At 34.3% G+C, this 20,748-nt stretch overlaps 1 protein-coding gene across 1 annotated transcript in view; it reads right to left on the bottom strand.

The window, feature by feature from the left end:
* Positions 1-11,353: 11,353 nt before the first annotated feature.
* Positions 11,354-20,748, bottom strand: part of LOC136028397 (zinc finger protein 583-like) — a 52,466-nt gene continuing 43,071 nt past the window's right edge. Inside the window, exon 6 of the mRNA XM_065706215.1 lies at positions 11,354-11,725. Coding sequence (XP_065562287.1) covers positions 11,486-11,725 — 240 coding nt within the window. The 3' untranslated portion in view covers positions 11,354-11,485. The remainder of the gene's footprint in view (positions 11,726-20,748) is intronic.

Here is a 20,748-nt window from a genome sequence, read left to right as displayed (position 1 = left end):
GAAGTAAAAGTGAGAGTATTATTATGGCTAGAATATTTTACTCGTTCATACGTTATCACAAGTCTTCGTTTTCCTCTTCAATAATCATGAGTATTCTGTTTTTGAATGAATTTATGTTTTATTTTTCCGTTTTTGATGATAAGCGTTCTGTTTAAAATAAAGCCCTTTTGTGCTATGTCAGCCAAATGGGTTTGTTTAAAAACGTTGCCACTTCGTCTTGGTTTTATGCATAACAGTTATTTACAGAAATTTGAACGCATGGATTTCTGATGGGATTGTTTCGTTAATTAGTATTAAAATAAAAAGTAAAAAAAATATTTATCAGTTAAAACAGAGGGTCTGTTTCAAGATTATCGTTTATTTAGAAATAAATTGAATTCTATTATAAGGTTTACTAAACGGAAATATTAATAAGATAAATTAGACCAATATAAATGTGACAGAGAAAGAAATGGCACTTTATCAATATAAAGAATCGACCATACCAATATTCAAGTATCAGTGTTGATTGTCCTGAAGTTAATGGGGGGAATATTTGAGACCATAAAATAATTATAAGTAATTTTTTCTTTTTTTTTCAATACTGAAGGATCTAAGCTGAAATTTAGTGTGCAGTCGATTCCAGATCCCCCTGATCCTGATGATTTTGTCCCTTCTGGGAAATTTTTTTCGTTTCACAAAATTACTCATCAGGATGTGAAGAAAACTATTTTGAAATTAAATTAGTTCTACTATTGATAGGAAGGGGATGGGAGTGGGGTGGGCAGTGTGAGAAAAGCTGTAATGTTATTTGGAAAGAGAAAAAATAAGGAATCTCATGGTATTAAGAGTAATTTCATTTATATGTTTTCTTAAGATTTAGTCAATAACAGCAAACTTACCAAATAGGTTTGAGTATCATGGGGGCTGTTGTATCAGGTTGTCCCCATTTGTGCTTCCTATTTAAATCCATCTCTTTCCATCCTGTTGTTCAAACAATATTGCCTGAAATACTGTAACAATTTCATATAGGTGTTAAGTTTATATCTTATTGCTCAAATTAGGGTTGTACTGGTGTATCACCATTCTGGTCCCTGATTTTTGGTGAGTCTGAGAGCGTTCTATATAACACATTATCTAATTATTTTAGGGAGGCATTGGTGTTGCCTGCTCTAGGTGATTACTGTCCTTTTTTAAGCTCTGAAATCATCTAAAGGAATGGCGTTCCTATGACTTTTGATTTTGTCATATTTATCTGCTCAGTCTGGATGCATTACGCAGTCAATTGTGCTTAATATTTCACTTGAATCATGCAGCTAGCCAATGAAAAGGAAAGTTAGGTTTTGAGCTAGCATTTTAGTAATTATTTAAAAAACCAAATTAGGGACAGATTCAAAGTCTTAGAAGAGATCCTAGATTTAGTGGTGAAAACATCACTGATACATAACAAGAGCTCATATGCCAATTGTGATGAGGTTGGATAAGTCAAGAGATCATATGGCACAAGTGACGAGGTCAAAGCCTAAAGTTAGACTCGGTACTAGAGTTATCGATTTTGCTATTCATTGTGTATTGACAATTATTACAAAGATAAACTTGCTAATATCAGTTTCATCCCAATCTCTCCAATCTAAGTGTTTTCAAATATTTTTGATTACCCCCTCCAAATCCCTCCAATGTCACCGGATCCGGTTGGAAGTAAAAAAAGCTCCGAGACACGAGGTCCTTGTAAATATCAAATTCATTAAGATTCTATAACCCGTTCGTAACTTAAAAATACCTCATTTTTTCTAATTTTTCCAAATTAACCGTCCTTTCACTCCCCCCCCCCAGATAGTCGAATGGGGGAAGCAACTATTTCTAATTTAATATAATCTGGCCCCTGATACGCCTACCAACTTTCAGCGATCGCTACATTGATCCCATATCTAGTTTCGGATCTTCTTCATGTAAAAATTGGGGATGGTCCGGGAATCGAACCTGAGACCTCTCGCAACGTAAGCGAGAATTATACCCATAGACCAGCAAGATTAAGAAGAACAATCATTTGTTTTATCAGCAAAAAAAATTCTTCTCAATTATATTGTTCGCTCACTCCCCCTCAGATCGTCGAATCGGGGAAGAAACTATTTCCAATTTTATCTGGTCTGGTCCCTGATACGCCTGCCAACTTTCATTGTCCTAGCTTATCTGGAAGTGTCTGAATCAGCAAAACCAGGACCGACAGACAGCCAGGGAGACCGACGGACAGAAATTGCGATTGCTATATGTCACTTGGTAAATACCAAGTGCCATAAAAACCGGTATATATTTTTTTATGGTTATAACTAATGTAGTGAATCTGCTCATAATAGGTAAGATTGGGGCTTAATACAGCTAAATTCCTTCATTGATATGACCTGCTCTCTTTTAGCCTAGGCTTAAATAGTACAGTCTCTAACTGACAGTTTATAAAGAGGCAAAATTGTATGGTTCCAGATGAGCTGCAATTTTGTTAATTAAAAAGTAAAGTGACCTGTAATTTTGTCTACACTAATGTTTTTTAAGGATGTTGAAATAAAAGAAGGGGATTTTTCAATAATTAGATGGAAAATTGAGGACTGTTTTTTAGTAGTTTATCTGAAGTAACCGTTTGCTGTTTATTTATTAGGATAGACAATTATTTTTTTTTGGGGGGGGGGGGTAGGCCTCAAGATATCAAAGAATTGCACTACTATTTAGTATTTCTGGTTTTCATAGTATGCTTATTTTCAGACCCTTTCTCATGGACTTGTGACTTTTTTTTATTGTCTCATTATTTTTTTATTGTCTCATTTTATGTGACTTTTATGTATTAGGCTATTTTGGAGAATTCCTCAAAGTGATTCCTGTTTTTCTTTTATTTTGGAATTTGAAGGAAAATGGCAGCTGAAAATGTCAGTTTTCGTTACCCAAATTCAGTTTTATCATCACAATTTGAAGATGCTTGTATGACCTCCCCCCCCCCCCCAGTATTTCAACTCAGTTGAAGGTAGATCCTGATTTTAATGAAACTAACATAATCAATGGCAATAATGAAGGTATATTAATTTGTTTTGAAACTAGTGTTGTACAAGATAAAATTGGGCATTATATGGATCAATGTAAAATTGGCATTTTACCCATTTCATGTATTTTACATATTTTGCTGCATTTTATTGGTACATTTGATGACGACTTACAGTTTTCACTGCACCGAGTATGGGATAAAAAGAGTTTTGTAAATGATACACACAGTAGGATCAAAGAAAGCAAAAGGACTAACTGACTAACTTTATTGTAACACATTTTTGATTGAGTTGTAAGTTTTTAATTAGTTCTGCTAAGGTGGTAATTATTTTTTACGATGTTAATATCCAGCACCAATGACATTTCTGTTGTGATCTGGAGCTTGGTAGGTTGGAAATGGAAGTTATCAATTGTCAAGTACATGCATATAAGCATTTCTGAATTTTAATTAGAGTCATGCAATATATACAGTAAATGCTGGTGAATATAGTAACGAAATTGATACAGAATTCATATCTTTAGCGTAAGTTTTCCGTTATATGTATAGAAAGTCTTAGGAGAAGGCAAAGTTTCTCTTAATGAATTGAATGTTAAGCATAAATCGGTGTCTGACATATTCTTACCCGTGACCCCCCCCCTCACTCTGTAAAGTTCTCCTCAGACAATTTTCAATGAAAAATTCCACATGTAAAGTTGAACAGCCAAAGGGAAAGTAAAACTTACCTTTTCCTTTGTAAAGAAAGTAAATGAAAATAATGAAAAAAGGGATTGTGGATTATTTTAACTATATTCCAAACTGAGTTTGAATATCCTATGCAATCTATTTTTATTTTTTGTTGCTTATAACTCTTTTTTTTTGAAATTAGTAACCAGACTTAAGTTATCGTACCAAGGCACAAAACTGCTTGGTGTAAAAATAATTTTTGGGGGGAATTTTTATTTCATTTCTTCAGCAAAACCTTTTGCATAAATGCAAATATTTTTTTTGTACAGGCCTATTGGCTCAAACCCAACGTTTAACATCCTTTTTTTTGCAAATATTGAGAATACATAGTTTTTTTTTTGGCAAGAGTTGCATTTTCAGTTTAATTGTTGTTTTATTTGCACTAAATATTTTTCAAAAATATCAAAAGCTGTAAGATTCGGAACGCAAGCGCTCATATCCAGCTGCTTAATATGGCCGCTAAAGCCCAACCACCCCCTTGTAGCCTAACCATTCACTATTGACAAGCGGTTCTCTTGTGAATGATGTGGATTTCAATACTTAGAGCTAGGGTTGTGGGGATATACTGCTGATTTACCGTCAATCATTCAATGTATTGAGAGAAAAAAAGAGAAAAAATTACAAAGCTTTAGACCCTCCTCAAAGGCACGTTGGCCGTGAGAGTGGGAGACCAAACATTACATTAAACAATAGCTCTAAAATCAACAGTAGGAAAAGAAAAAACATACCATGCCAATAAAAATAAATGGATTTAAAAAATTGAAAAGGAAAGATAGAGGACAAAAAGAGAAGAGGGAGGAGAACTAATCCCTGGGTATAGGAGGGGGCCAGTTAGCTCTTTTTTACATTGTTCATAAGAAGGGTATAACTGTTATTTCAATAGGTAGGGAATTCCAAGGAGGCACAACACAAAACTGGATTAAACTCTGATCTTATGACTTTAGTTTTATGAATGAAAATATCTATGTTAGTTCTGAGAGAAATTAAATAAAAAAAAACAAGTTTTTTAAATGAAAGCAAGGAGCGACATTAAAACTTAAAACGAACAGAAATTATTCCGTATATGAAAGGGGCTTTTCCTTCTCAACGCCCCACTCTTTACGCTAAAGTTTGACTCTTTCTCTTAACTCTACATTTTAAAACAGTAAAAAAACTTTAGCGTAAAGAGCGGGGCGTTGAGAAGGAAAAGCCCCTTTCATATACGGAGTAATTTCTGTTCGTTTTAAGCTTTAATGTCGCTCCTTACTTTCATTTAAAAAACTTGTTTTTTTTATTTAATTTCTGAACGTTTTTGAATCAATGCATGTTTTGATTATGGCTCTCCGCAGAGGAATAATTAAAACTAAATTTGTATATATTTTTTTTTGGCTAAATGGCTTTCTCATAAATTTGATCGAATGATTTTGAGAAAAAAAGAGCGGGGAGGAAGCCTAGTTGCCCTCTGATTTTCGGTTAATTAAAAAGGCAACTAGAACTTTAAATTTTTTACGAATGTTTTTATAAGCAAAAGATATACGTAACTTATAAATTAGCTTACGTAAAAACTTTTGTATGCTTATATTTTTATTACATATATGAGGGGGTTCGCCCCCTCGTCAGTACCTTGCTCTTTACACCAAAGCTTAAATTTTGTCCCAATTCATTTAGAATGACCCCTGAATCACAAAAGCCGCAGAATAAATAGTTGACATTACTAAAAATACTTTAGCATAAAAACCGAAGTATTAGGAGGAGGTGAGCCCCTCATATGGGCAATAATTTCTGTTTGTTTTAAGTTTTAATGCTGCTGCTTACTTCCAGATGAAAAAAAACTTTTTCATTGTTTTTTTTTAAGTAATGTAAGTAAATCCTGCGCTCCCTTCATGGAAAATTTCTTCTCCCATGACAAATTCCTCGATGGAAAGTTCCCCCAGCATATCCCCCTCTTCTCAACCCCTGCCTCCATTCAAAAAATCCTCCTGAAAACGCCTGTACACTTCCCAATAACCATTACTATATGTAAGCACTGGTCAAAGTTTTGAACTTGTAACCCCTCCCACGGGGACTGTGGGGGAGTAAGTCGTCCCAAAAGACATAGTTACAAGGTTTTTCGACTATGTTGAATAAAATGCCTATCTCAGAATTTTGATCCGTTGACTTTGGGAAAATAATTAGCGTGGGAGGGGGCCTAGGTGCCCTCCAATTTTTTTGGTCACTTAAAAAGGGCACTAGAACTTTTCATTTCCATTAGAATGAACCCTCTCGCAACATTCTAGGACAACTGGGTCGATACGATCACCCCTGGGAAAAAAAAACAAACAGAAAAAAAAACAAACAAATAAACACGCATCCGTGATCTGCCCTCTGGCAAAAAATATAAAATTCCACATTTTTGTAGATAGGAGCTTGAAACTTCTACAGTAGTGTTCTCTGATACGCTGAATCTGATGGTGTGATTTTCGTTATTTTTTAGACTTTTTGGTTACTATTGAGCCGGGTCGCTCCTTACTGCAGTTCGTTACCACGAACTGTTTGAAAGAAACACAAGTTTCGTTTCGTATTTCAGGATTTAAAAGATATAATTGTTTGAAGAATTTAGGGAGTAGCCCATGAAAATACTTGACAATGAAACAAGAGGAAAGAAAGATATATTTGGATTGACTATTTAATACATTAATGCTGAGCTATTCTGTCACCTCAGCTACTAATTTAATTGCTCTATAATATGTTTTGAAAACTGGGAAGGTACAAGAAGTGAATGTCGATTACCATACTGTTGGATAGTAGTAAATATAAGGCTGAATGAGACAGTGAAAGAGGAACTTTATTACTGAACCATTTTTCTGTAGACCTTAAGTTTGACAAGAGCACAGCTATGTTTAAAAGAAAGATTTTCATCCAATAAAATACTCAGGAATCGAACATGTCTGTCAGGGGGACGAGTTCCTTCACCGTGAGTTGTAGAAATAGTTTGAAACAAAGGACACGAAGCAGCTGATATGGATAAAAGAAGACTGAGTTTAGAAAGATTTAGGGCAAGTCGAGTAGCATTAAGCCAAGCTAAGTTCTTTCTAGGACAGAATATATTTTGATGATAAGGGAAGATTCCTTAAATTCTGAACACCCTAGAGTACAATTATCCGCAAATTGCGATCGCACTGGGTGAGCTGCCTCACCAGGTGGGACACAGTTTTGATCACAAATACTACAGCAACTTGGTTTAGTTTGTTCCGATGCAGCAATGAAAAAATATTGATGGATATAAGAAATAAAAGAGGTTATGGGATAGACCCTTGTGGGATATCAAAATCAACACTGTGGTGATCTTGAAGCTTGGGGACAATATGCACAGACCTTTCAGACAAATAAGTTACAAACCGATGATAATTGTTTCCTCGTATCCCTATGTGTTTCATTTTGGACACGTGACCACATACTAATGTGATGTGCTGTAAAACGCTTTTTGACATCAAGGAAAATCGCAACTGGAATTTTACCCTCATCAAGTGCCTACCTTTAAGCCATTATTTTGTAAAATTCTTTTAAGTTTTTCACTCAAACCTGGAACATATGGTAGAGAACAAAAAATATTTTTCTTTTCTGTTGTTTCCAGAATATCGTTAGAAAATTCTTGAAATTTTTTCCTTCTTTTCGAAAAAGTCTGGTCAATTAACCAACCAGGATAATGGTTACTTATTAAAATCTCTTTTAACAACAATAATTCCTGTCAATGAATTTTGGAGAGCAAATTCTAAAAATGCGGTCAGTTAATGATATGATTAAACTAATTTTTACTTGGCTTGCATGATCGGAGAAAAAACGACAAAAATCTGTTATTGTTGGTAGGTTTTCTGTAAATCTTAAAATCCAGACTATTTTTATTTTTTTAAAGAAGAACATCCAGAAAAGGAAGTTTATTATCCTCTTCTAATTTTACTGTAAATTTTAAATCACCTCCCCAAAAATTAAGATGTTCTAAAAAACTTTTTAATTCCTCCACTCCATAATTCCATACTGAAATTATGTCATCCATATATCTCCCCCAAAATTTATGTTTTAAAAAGTATGAATCTAACGCTATTGTTTCAATATTTTCTACAAAACAATTTGCTAATAAAGGACTTAAAGGGGCCCCCATGGGTAAACCATTTACTTGTTCGAAAAAACTCCCTCTGAATTGAAAAAAGTAAGAGAACATGTTGCACAACCTAACTAAATTCATAATTACATCGACTTCCAAAACTGTTTCACCACTAATTAAGTCCAAATTTCTTAGTATCTTTCTTTCAAGAAGAATTTCTGCGGCTTTTAAATCGATGCTCGTATACATTGACACATTGTCGAAACTTGAAATTATAGAATTTGAATAAATCTTCGCTTCTTTTAGTTTTTTTACAAGTTCTGACGAATTCTTAATGTAAAAGGAATTATTGTTGTTAAAAGAGATTTTAATCTACCATATGTTCCAGGTTTGAGTTGAAAACTCAAAAGAATTTTACAAAATAATGGCTTAAAGATAGCTTTAAGAGGTAGTAATACTTTGGCCAGTTTTTTAAATTCTGAAAAGAATCGGACTTCCGTAGAGCAACAAAGTGGGGTTTATAAAATCCCATGTACTTGTGGAAGCTCTTCTGTGGGACGTACTAACCAGAATTTAAAATTGAGATTGCTACAACATCATAATTCTATTTCATCGTCTTTAAAGCAAAATACCAAACCTGAAGATTTCACGTCGGCCCTCTCGGAACATATCTATAATTTTCCAAATCATTTTGTTTTGTTTGAAAATGTTTCTTTGATTTCTAGGGACCAAGGTTTAAAAAAAAATTTTCAGGGAAACAATCGAAATTATAAAAAAATTATTCAAGAATAATTCCATAAACAGAGATACAGGCAAACTTAGATTAAATTCAATTTTTGATAATTTACTGAGGTCAAATAAAGTAAATATTACCTCACCTCAGAGCTATGACCTCTGTCCACGTAATATGTCAGATAAATCTAATGAACCGGAACCGAAAAGGTCAAGGAGATTTGCTTCCACTGTTGCTTTGAAAAAAATAAGAGCAATAAACTATATGTAATTAGTTTATTAAGTATAAATTTTGTTTATTTTTATTCATGTCTTTTAGTTTTACTGCTGATGATGAACACTGAATATATGTTTGAAATATCCAGTTAAACAATTTTTATATTCACTGTCAATTAAAAGGTTTCATCCCCATTTTGAACTGTTTTACTTTCGTCATGGAAAGGCAGGGCGGTCTTCGAAGTTATTTATATTTTAGGTGATGGTAACTGTGATCCAAACATAGCAAATGAAAGGGGTACAATTTTATCATCTTGTCTTCTAGTTTTTCTGTTTTACCGAAGTCCCAGGATTTTACTTATATTCATTGGAGTAGTAGTACAATTAATATTGATCACGTTTTTTCTTCTAACCCAAGTGATCCTTTGCCTGTGGTTATTGTAATTGAAGACTTTCCCGTTAGTGACCACATGCCACTTCAGTTCCTTTTACCCCTTTTGCCTTCTCGTCCTTCCCTAGTTCGTTTTTCTGGGAATAAGCTTACTAAATTTTTTAATCGGGTTGATTGGAATCCAAATTTTAAACCACTTCACCAAGAAAGAGTTGGGACTTAAATTGATAAAGTTTTTATTCCTGATAGTTTGGATTCAATGGACAGTAATCCCTCTTTGACTATTAATTGTCTTTATTTTGAATTAATCCATCGCTTAAAGTATGGTGCTGCAGCAGTTTTTCCTACTAATAGGATAAGATTGGGCGCACAGAAACCTTTTTGGAGCCTCTATCCTTTTTAGTACATTCTAATAAGGTGGCAAAACAAGTGTATTGGGAATGGCGGGCGCTAGGTAAGCCTAGAGACTCGCATCCAGCTTTTTTGCTACTGAAAAAGAGAAAGGCCAAATTCCAAGCGGAGCTCCGTCGTCATAATAACCTGATCATAGAAGAAGCTTCTTCAAACATTGATAACGACAAGGACAAGAATCTCCTTTGGAATGTTTTCCGGGGCAATAGGCGGACTAACATGCCTGATACTAATTCCACACCATCGCTAAAAGAGTGGGAAAATTATTTTTCTAAGTTGTCGACTTCACACGATTCTAACAGTGTTGTGTTGCAATTAGATGAAAGGTTGAAGAATTTTTCAACTGATTACAGGATTTCCGAGGATATATTACGTAGAGCAATCAAAACCTTAAAGGTGCAGTCGGCTAAGGATCATGATGACGTATTTGCTAATCACCTCAAATTTGCTCCTTCTTCTTTTCTTTTTACTCTACTGGCATTTTTCAACCTTTTACTTATTGCTGGTTTAGTACCATCGCCATTCTATATTGGCATAGAGTTGTGTTTGAAGGATCTTCTTGAAATTCTTGGCGCTGGTTCTAATCAAGTTGGTTTCAAGAGAGGTTTGGGATGTGACCACGCCCATGCATCTTTCAGCAAAGTTATGGAAGAAGCGAGAATCTCTGGTCAACCGCTATACGCCCTCTTGATTGATATCATAGGGGCCTTTGATATCATTTCTCATACATTTACACTGCTCACTTTAATCCATGCTAGATTGCCCCTAGCTGTCATTCGAGTCCTTCGCTCTTGGTATTCTGGATTAAAGATCCGTATTTGTCCGAGTTCCTCTTCATCTCAGTCCAAATTAACTCAAGTGGGTAGAGGAATTAGACAAGGAGGAATTATTTCTCCTTATATATTCAATTCATGTTTAGCTACTGCCCTTAATTCTCTTTCCTGCTCTTTTGTTTCATTATCTCGAAATCTGTCTTACATTGCATATGGTGATGACATTATCCTTCTAAGCCGGTCCAAGTCTAGTCTTGTTTCTAGTTTTAATATTTTAATTAATTGTTTAAAAGGTTTTGGCCTTTCTATCAGTTTTGAAAAATGTCAATTTTTTGTTGTAAATTGTTCAGAGGATAATGTCAGGGCAACTCTCGATTGCGGCAATCGTGTTATTTTTCAGTCGTCGCCAATAGTCACTTATTTGGGATTACCTTATTCTGCTTCAAAAAGAGATTTTAAACTAGTCCTGGTTCAGCATGTTCAGATGAAACTACGCAAGACATTTGGTCTTTTAAGTCGTTTTCGGGGTCTTTACCGTCGTGACGTCCATGGTAGTATGTATATCGCTATTGCTCTGCCTCACGTATTGTTCCCGTCCCTCCTCTTTCGTAATTTCAGAACTTCTGATCTTTCGCCTATTAAAGTTTCTTATTTAAAATTTTGTAAATTTATACTTGGTTTTCCCCTTTCTTTTATTAACATTGAGATTGTTTTAAAGCTCAAAGTGAAGGATCCTGTTGTCTGTATAAAGAAAAAATATAAAACATTTGAAGATATGGCAAAAATTAACCTTTTAGGCCACAATTTATTTCCGTTTTTAGTAACAGTTCTGGGTCTTGATGATTCATAGGCTAAACTATTTAGCAAGTGTTTTTGTATCTTTTTTTCTCTTTTTAAGTGTTTGATCAGTATTTGATAGGTTTTGATTGTAAGTGTTATAATTTGTCTTTTCTTTATATTATATTGTAGCGTACTCCTCATTTTTGAGGGAAATAAAGAAAATAAATAAATAAGAAATAAGAATTATCTTTCAATTCAGCTTTGTATAATCAGAGAAAATGCAATAACATATATAACCACGCATAATATTTATCTTATTACATCACAAAATTAGAATTAAGAAGCAAAGTTCAACAAATTAAAGTTTGATACTTGTGCTTCATATACTCTGGCTAAAGACTATGCCAGATTTCTTTAAGATGGGTTTTCCAAGTTGAACAATTCTCACATTTTCCCGAACATGTTTGCTGCTTAAAGGTCAACTCACACATGGTTATCGAGAATTTTGTACAAGATTGCGTGGTTTCTTCTTCAGCCAATTCCTTCAACTGGTCCATAAAAGCTTCGATACTTTTAACTCCCCATCTTGGTGACTGACCTTTTTTTCTTGTTTTTGCCACTCGGCTCTTATACTAAAAAGAGGACAAAAAAATCAATCCTCGCGGACACATGTACTACTACAGTAGCATTCATTCAGTGAACATCTCTGCGTACTTGGAGAGTTACCTATGTGAAAAACCAGTTTCTGGCTATATTTAATTATCGTATTTGAACTGGATTGCTGCTTATTACAATGTTATAACACATTGTTATTATTAAGTTGCAATAACTCATTGTTATTTATGGACTATTTTGTGGTTTACTGGATAGCAGCTTTGGATATAAGAGTACGGCAGAAATTTCTAGAAGGTCTGAAATTTGATACTTGACTTCTTATTTTTCTTAAGTTAAGTTAGCCAGTTCTGAAGTTTAAAATGAGCAAGTTCAAGAAAGGGGAATTGGCGTTGGCAAAATTCAGAAATTACCCACTTTGGCCAGAAAGAATTGTAGACGTTAATGCCCAATTAGAAAAAGTACCAAAATTTCTAGTTTTTTGTTATGGATCCTACAATCTTCAGACAGTTTTAGAAGTAAATTTAGTTCTCTATGTGGAAAAGTCTAAAGAAGCATCACAGAAAACAGAAAAAAGCGTTAACAAGGCATTTCAAGAACTGGAGATTTTCCCGGAAATCTACTTATAGTATAAAAAAAAACTCACTCCCTCCGCTATAACTGGCTTAAATTCTGAAATATCATCGGTAGCTGTTGTTGTTGAAAAGTTAGTTTCTACGGAACAAGAGTTAGCATAGACAAAGCAAAATATGCTCAAAGACATCGAGAAATTGGTCACTGAAAAGGTAGCACAAAAAAATAGCATCAACCCAGGTACCGCGGAACAGATAATATCCCAAGTTTATGATGGATTTTCAGTAGAATACAATGGAAAATTTGATAAGATTGGCAAAGTACTTAACGAGTTAAGAGCTCAAATAGAGCCGCTTGAAAATCGTATTGAAAAAATAGAAGACAGCCTTGATGAATATCAACAAGAAGCTCAGCTTGATTCCCTTGTATTTGTAGGGGTCAAACAGGCCCCTGGTGTTGACCCTAAAGTAACGATGCACTATATTATAAGGGGCAAGATGGACTTGAGTGCTCTTATGAGTGATCAAATTCTTTCTATTCAACATTTTCGTTTACCCAACCCTACAGCTCTCTTAGTGGAGATAAAGGTTTTCCCCCTGAAAATGTCTTAACTAAAATTATATATATATAACCAACAAAACCTATTTGAATATTTTGGCCCTAATTCTGAGGGCTGTTTTCAGCAAATAAAATAATAAACAATAAAACACTTACAATAAAAGCTCTCGGCTAAAAATCCACTTTTTTTTAAATAGCCTTGGCATCATTACTTCTTAAACAAAAGTTCAGCCACGACTGTGTGATAAAAGCTAACATTTTACAAGCTAAAAAGGTTCATTCATTGAACTAACTGTATTTATTAAAAATTGGAATACTGAACTAGTACTGAACTAGTTTTCAAGGTTACAACATATAAACTAACCGGATTATCTTTATACATTGTTCATGATCTGAAATACCTACTGCTTTGAATTAAATGTGCTGTTACGAAGTAACTTGCAATTACTGAAATAAGTTTTGCAAATTGGGACTGAAATTTTTTGGAGGATTACTTATCGTGGAATTGGCAAATTGTACGCCCTCTTTGGGAAAGTGCACAGCTCAGTGATACGCAGGAAAGTCTTTTAGGCCGACTTTACACAGGTTGGATTGGAATACACTTGGATGCAATAGGGAGGCTCGGCTCTCACTTAAAGGTGAGTCTTTTTGCTCTGTTTATCGACTTCTAAAAATGAGATACTGTTAATTATGCAGCGTTTCAAGCAGTTTGATGTTGCGCTAGCTAAATTCAAGAACTACCCCCTATGGCCCGTTAAAATTATGCAAATAAGAAAGGATTCGCACGGAAAGCCCACTTATCTGGTCTTTTGTTACGGTAGTCACGATAAATTTGGGTTAATAGATGCAAATCTTCAAGAATACAACCTAAAACGAAAGATTCATCCACGCCTGCTGTCAAAAAAGCAATTGTGGAGCTTGATAATACCACTGAAATTTATGAAATTCTTTCTAAGACTTTTTTAACCCTGAAAGCAAACGATAAATTAGGGTCTAACTCAGTCAAACAGTTCGTGGTAACGAACCGTAGTAAGGAGCGACCCGGCTCAATAGTAACCGAAACTCTAAGAAGCGGAATTTTGATACCAATAGTTACATCAAAAGAATTGCATTTTTATGCTGATTTTAAATATGTAAGTTTCATCAAGATCAGTTATACCCATCAAAAGTTACGAGCCTGAGAAAATTTGCCTCGTTTTAGAAAATAGGGGGAAACACCCTCTAAAAGTAATACAATTTTTAACGAAAATCAAACCAACAGATTCAGCGTATCAGAGAACCTTATTGTAGAAGTTTCAAGCTCCTATATACAAAAATGTGGAATTTCGCATTTTTCGCCAGAAGACAGATCGCGGAAGCGTGTTTTTTTTATCTTTTTTTTCCCAGGGGTGATCGTATCGACTCAGTGGTCCTTTTATTCCGTGAGAGGGCCCGTGAGAGAAGTTTAAAAATGATTCCTTATAGTTTAAGAATGATTCCTGAAACAAAATGTTTAAAAACAATTATATGAAAAAAAAAACTTTAGCTTAAAGAACAAAGTCTTAAGGAGGAGGCAACCCCTTTAATAAAACTATTGTTTCTAATGCAACTACTTGTAACGCTAAAGGTATTAACATGAAAAGGGGGTCAAGAAAGGGGGTATAAGAGTCAGCGATAGGTCTAGATATTGATGTTCTCATGCATTTGATTAAATTATTTAACAACTATTCCATGCACTTCCAGTTTCAAGATTAATATTACAAACAGGTAAGGGGCTTTCCTATTGGAGCACCTCTATCAGGCCTACTCGCAAATATTTTCGTCGAGAATCCTGAAAATTGGGCCCTGGATTCGCATTTTCTTAATCATGTGTTTTGGGGACGTTTCATAGACGACGTAATTTCAGTTTGGAATTATGGCGAAAGTGAGCTTAAAGGTTTTCTAGAACATTTAAATACTTACGATAGAAACCTGCAATTCACTCTAGAGACCGAAACAGATGGAAACATACATTTTTTAGATGTATTGATAATACGTAGTGTGAATAAAATCTAATAATAGAATAAAATCTAAGAATAATAGAATAATAGTATATAATCTATATAGAATAATAGATAAAATCTAATAAAATCTCTAATAATAGATACCTTCACTTCAAATCTAACCATCATCCACTGGTTAAAAGAGGTGTGGCAATATCTCTTGTGGATAGAGTACTTAATATCTGTTCAGAGCCGTATATTAAAAAAGAATTAAACTTTATTACAGACATACTTTTTGACAACGGGTACCCAATTTCTCTCATAAATACTGTTATTGCTCAAAGATTAAAGATGCATTCTTCTAAAGCCTTAAATCCCACACCAGTAAACGATTCGAATAAACCCACAAGCACGATTTACCTACCTTATATTCAGAAAATTACTTCAAAACTGAAAAAAATTTGTTTAAAGAACAATTTACGTGTTGTATTTACAAGTAATTTAAGTATAATGAATCTTCTCAATTCTTTTTAGGGATAAAACCCCAGTTACTGGTCTAAGAAGGGTGTATCAAATACCATGTAGTTGTGGAGATTATTAAATTGTCGAACCCACCAAGATTTAGGTACAAGATTACAGCAACACAAAGAAAGTATTGAGAAAGCATTAAAATCTAAAGATAACTCCATATCTTTCGATTCAGCTTTAAGAAATCATATTTTTGAAAATCCAAACCATTATGTTCTATTTGACGAAACAATTCTAATTAGCAATGACCTAGGAATCAAACAAACTGTCCGCGAGGTAATCGAAATCAAATGAAACTTAAATAATAATACATCTCTAAATAGAGACTTGGGTGACTACACGCTCAACCCTATGTGCAATAAACGAATTATAGAAAATAATCTAATTCAAAATGAAAAAAATAGGAACGAATAAAAACAAGCCCAATCAAAAGAACTACAAGATTAGCTGCAGAGAAGGCAAATATCAAACAGTTCGTGGTAACGAACTGTAGTAAGGAGCGACCCGGCTCAATAGAAACCAAAACTCTAAAAAATATAATAATATCTAAAGATACCAATAGCTACATCAAAAGAATCGCATTTTAATGCTGATTTTAAATATATAAGTTTCATCAAGTTTAGTACTACGCATCAAAAGTTACGAGCCTGAGAAAATGTGTGCTATTTTAGAAAATAGGGGGAAACACCCCCTAAAAGTCATAGAATCTTAACGAAAATTACACCATCAGATTCAGCGAATCAGAGAACCCTACTGTAAAAGTTTCAAGCTCCTATCTACAAAAATGTGGAATTTTGTATTTTTTGCCAGAAGGCAGATCACGGATGCGTGTTTATTTGTTTTTTTTTTCCCAGGGGTGATCGTATCGACCCAGTTGTCCTAGAATGTTGCGAGAGGGTTCATTCTAACGGAAATGAAAAGTTCTAGTGCCCTTTTTAAGTGACCAAAAAAATTGGAGGGCACCTAGGCCCCCTCCCAAGCTAATTATTTTCCCAAAGTCAACGGATCAAAATTCTGAGATAGCCATTTTATTCAGCGTAGTCGACAAACCTTATAACTATGTCTTTGGGGACGACTTACTCCTCCACAGTCACCGTGGGAGGGGCTACAAGTTACAAACTTTGACCAGTGCTTACATATAGTAATGGCTATTGGGAAATGTACAGGTGTTTTCAGGAGGATTTTTTGGTTGGGGGAGGGTTTGAAAAGAGGGGGATATACTGGGGGAACTTTCCATCGAGGAATTTATCATGGGGGAAGAAAATTTCCATGAAGGGAGCGCATGATTTACCAGCATTATTTGAAAAAAAAACAACGAAAAAATAAATATGAAGTTTTTTTCAGCTGGAAGTAAGGATCAGCATTAAAACTTAAATCGAACAGAAATTAATACCCATATGAGGGTCTCACCTCCTCCTAATACCTTGCTCTTTACGCTAAAGTATTTTTAGTAATGTCAACTATTTATTCTACGGCTTTTGTGATTCAGGGCTCATTCTTAATGAATTGGGCCAAAATTTAAGATTTAGTGTAAAGAGAGAGGTACTGACGAGGGGGCGAACCCTCTCATATGTGTAATAAAAACATAAGAATAAAAAATTTTTTACGTAAGCTAGTTTATAAGTTACGTATATCTTTTACTAATAAAAAGATTCGTAAAAAATTAAAAGTTCTAGTTGCCTTTTTTATTAACCAAAAAATTGGAGGGCAACTAGGCTTCCTCCCCCGCTCTTTTTTTTATCAAAATCATTCGATCAAAATTATGAGAAAGCCATTTAGCAAAAAAAAAAAAAAATATGCAAATTTCGTTTTAATTATTTCTCTGCGGAGACCCAAAATCAAAACATGCATTGATTCAAAGACGTTCAGAAATTAAATAAAAAAAAACAACAAGTTTTTTCAGCTGAAAGTAAGGAGCGACATTAAAACTTAAAACGAACAGAAATTACTTCGTATATGAAAGGGGCTGCTTCCTCATCAACGCCCCGCTCTTTACGCTAAAGTTTTTTACTGTTTTAAAAAGAAGAGTTGAGAGAAAGCGTCAAACTTTGGCGTAAAGAGCGGGGCGTTGATGAGGAAGCAGCCCCTTTCATATACGAAGTAATTTCTATTCGTTTTAAGTTTTAATGTCGCTCCTTACTTTCAGTTGAAAAAAACTTGTTTTTTTTTATTTAATCGCAATAAGAAATTATTCCAATTTTTAATAAATACAGTTAGTGAAATGAATGAACCATTTTAGCTTGTAAAATGTTAGCTTTTATCACACAGTTTTGGCTGAACTTTTCGTTAAGAAGTAACGCTGCCAAGGTTATTTTAAAGAATGGATTTTTAACCGAAAGCTTTTATTGTAAGTGTGTTATTATTTATTATTTTCTTTGCTGAAGACGGCCCTTAGATATAGGGCCGAAATATTCAAATAGGTTTTGTTCGTTCACTGCTCTGGGAAAAAAGTCCTCATTATTCTCTCTTCTGTATTTGTACCAAAAGGCAATTTGTGCACACCACCACTAATGCTACTATTAGAGCTACTTCTGCTGCAACTACTTGCACGGCTAAGAACCTTTAAATGACAATTTTCGGAAGTGCTGAGAGGGGAATTTTAACTAAATTAGGTGAATTTGAACTTTGAACATAGAGATTATTCAAATTGCATATCGACAATGTCGTAGTAACGGCTAATTCTATTAATTTGAAACTCTCAGGGCTTGATGATGGATAGTTTCAGCTGATCAAAAGGTAATATGTTAATGCTACTGCTGCTGCTAGTACTAGTGATATTATTGTTGATACTACTACTAGTCCTACAATTAGTAAAACCAATCCTACTACTATGACTATTATTACAACTATACCCAAGGACATAAAGGGGAAATATTCAGGAAAATTTTAGGGGGAAAGTTGAACTGAATTAAAACACGCCTGGCATATGCCGGCTGTTACAAAGGTGTATCAGCAATATCCTAGGAATTATTTGGTATGCGAAGATGAAACTTACAGGGCTTGTTGTCTGAAATTCTGAACTAGCCAAATGGCAAAATTTAAAATAATTTCAATTTTTAACTGCTTACAAATTTCAAATGTTTTCAATTTCTTAACTTTAAAAAATCTAAATTATTGAGACTCTAAAGAATAAATATTAGTATATGTATATCGAACTGTAGATCCACATTCAGTCGTTTACTTCTTTTTTATTTAAGTGGAAATTATGTTCTGGTCTTCGAAAGGCAGGGTGGGCATCAAAACTAATCATGTCAATTTGGCTTGTTTTTTTGTCGGTCACTTATTTTAATTTCTGTTCGTTTTGGATTTTAGTTATTAATTGATGGTGGTTTGTTTTAATTTTACGCTTTGAAAATTATTAAACTTATTTCTGGGCATTTTTAGTTTAGTGTAGTTTTTCATTTTTCTGTGAAAATGCTTATTTTGTGGATCTTTTAATAATTAAAAAAGTAAGAACAGTTTACCCAATTTACGAAAATTATCGGCCTTTGATGCCCAGCCGAAGACAGAAAATCATGAGATTGCTACTGTCACTATGCAGACCAGCACGCGAAAAAGTAATTAAGGTTTAAATGGCTCTTTAATTTTTAATCACTTAACTCAATAAGTATCTATTATGCTTTCCCTTATTGTTATTATGGTTAGCGTTGTGCTCATGTTTCACGAACATCCGTCATTTTTGGAATAATTTCGCCATGCCTGGCACAGTTCCAACAATCTTGGTACAATTCCATTACGATTGGAACACTTCCATCATGCTTGGCATGTGCAACCTGGTGTATATGATTTCTCAGAGCAGACAGCCCCTAAATGTCCTACTTTTTTTTATCTTTTCTACTTTTTTTTAGCGGTGTCGGAGGGGAGATAAAAATGCTGAAAAACCAGGTTGATTAAACTAAACTTGTAGATATACTAGGAATTTTTTTTAGTATTATGTTTCCGTATGTTCGTTCTTTTCCAGAATAAACAAACATTGGGGTAAGAACTTTATAATTTTCAACCACCCTCCATATCTTTTGTTTTTCTCCCAAGTATTACTGGGTTAGGAGTTAATAAATCCAGGAGTAAAAGTCTAATCATAGGATAGAGGCATATATTTCCATTGTCAGCACTCTCATAAACCGGGTTTCCTATTGCGGCAATCTAAACGGTGGATTTACCAAGAATCGTAGGATCTGTTTTCATATGTGATTTGCCTTTAAACGAACACTAGATCTCTCAGTTTTTAACCATTTTTTTTTTACACTGAACACCATGGCAAAAAATAATAAATATAAACCGCTAAAACGTTTACTAAGCCTCCCCTAAATACAGTGATTCCCATAAATGGGAGGGTATAGGTCCAATGTAATGTTAAAATAAGAGCGAAGCTATGTTGTTTCCTCAATTATTTTCAATAAAAATACCAAAAAAAGGTACTTTAATGGAGCTATTAAATACCGCTATTTATAATCCGGGGGGAGAAAAAATATAAATGGCCGCCCCCTCCCCAAAAAAAAATCACATACTCATACTGGTGAAACCAGTATAAAAACACCCTTCGTCTGAGAAAATAAATAGCATTCGAGAATACAAAAAATACTATTTGAACCCTCACTAGTATTTCCCTTAAAAGTTCATTGACATCCACTAACTAATTTCCTTGGTTGCCCCACCTTGCCCCAACGCAACGGTTGGGTCTTATTCCTTTCAAAGATGCAAATTTCAAATTGCAACTAAAAAATTTTACTGTGATGAATTCGAAACTGAGTTCAATTCACTAATGAAAGAACATGGTTGCAAAAGTGTACCCCCTTTTCCAATAAATGGAGCAAATTTTTGTTAGGTTAGCTAATTTTGTCTGCCCATTGGCTTAGGTTCTCTCGTTCAAAATATGTTCCTGGTAACCCATGCCTCCCCAATCAGGTAACTTCCCTGACAACACTCAATAACTCTTTCCCGCCTATTGTGCCCGTAAGTACATGATTGTGATCCTTCATGTTTCTTAGAGCCTGGTTTTGACCAATTCATGGGGTAAACTCTCACCACACTTCTAGACAAAAAATTTCTCACTTACAAGCATGTAGGTCACTAGTATAATAGCACATTAAAGATTGGGGAGATTACAAGAACTGTATTATTTCTAAGAAATAAAAGAGCATTTAGAAGAGTTGCAAGAGGTTCTAGATAAAATGTATTTGACACCTAAATAAGCATCGAAAGTGAGTATTGGAAGACTTACTTCTTTTCAAGCACTCTTAAAAAGACAGATTTCATTGGTTTGAATGTGCTCAAGCCTCTTCCAAAACACTGTAATATGCACAAATACGGCGTTAAACACTAAAACAAAAATCTAACTGCTCTCAGGGGCCTCTTGGAAATCGTATTTCCATTCTCAAAAAGCAATAATACAAGAAAAATTTCTATGAGGTCACTAGTAAATG

This window comes from Artemia franciscana, chromosome 6, assembly GCF_032884065.1.
Source record: "Artemia franciscana chromosome 6, ASM3288406v1, whole genome shotgun sequence".
Lineage (NCBI taxonomy): Eukaryota > Metazoa > Arthropoda > Branchiopoda > Anostraca > Artemiidae > Artemia > Artemia franciscana.
This window is presented reverse-complemented; position numbering and strand designations above follow the sequence as displayed.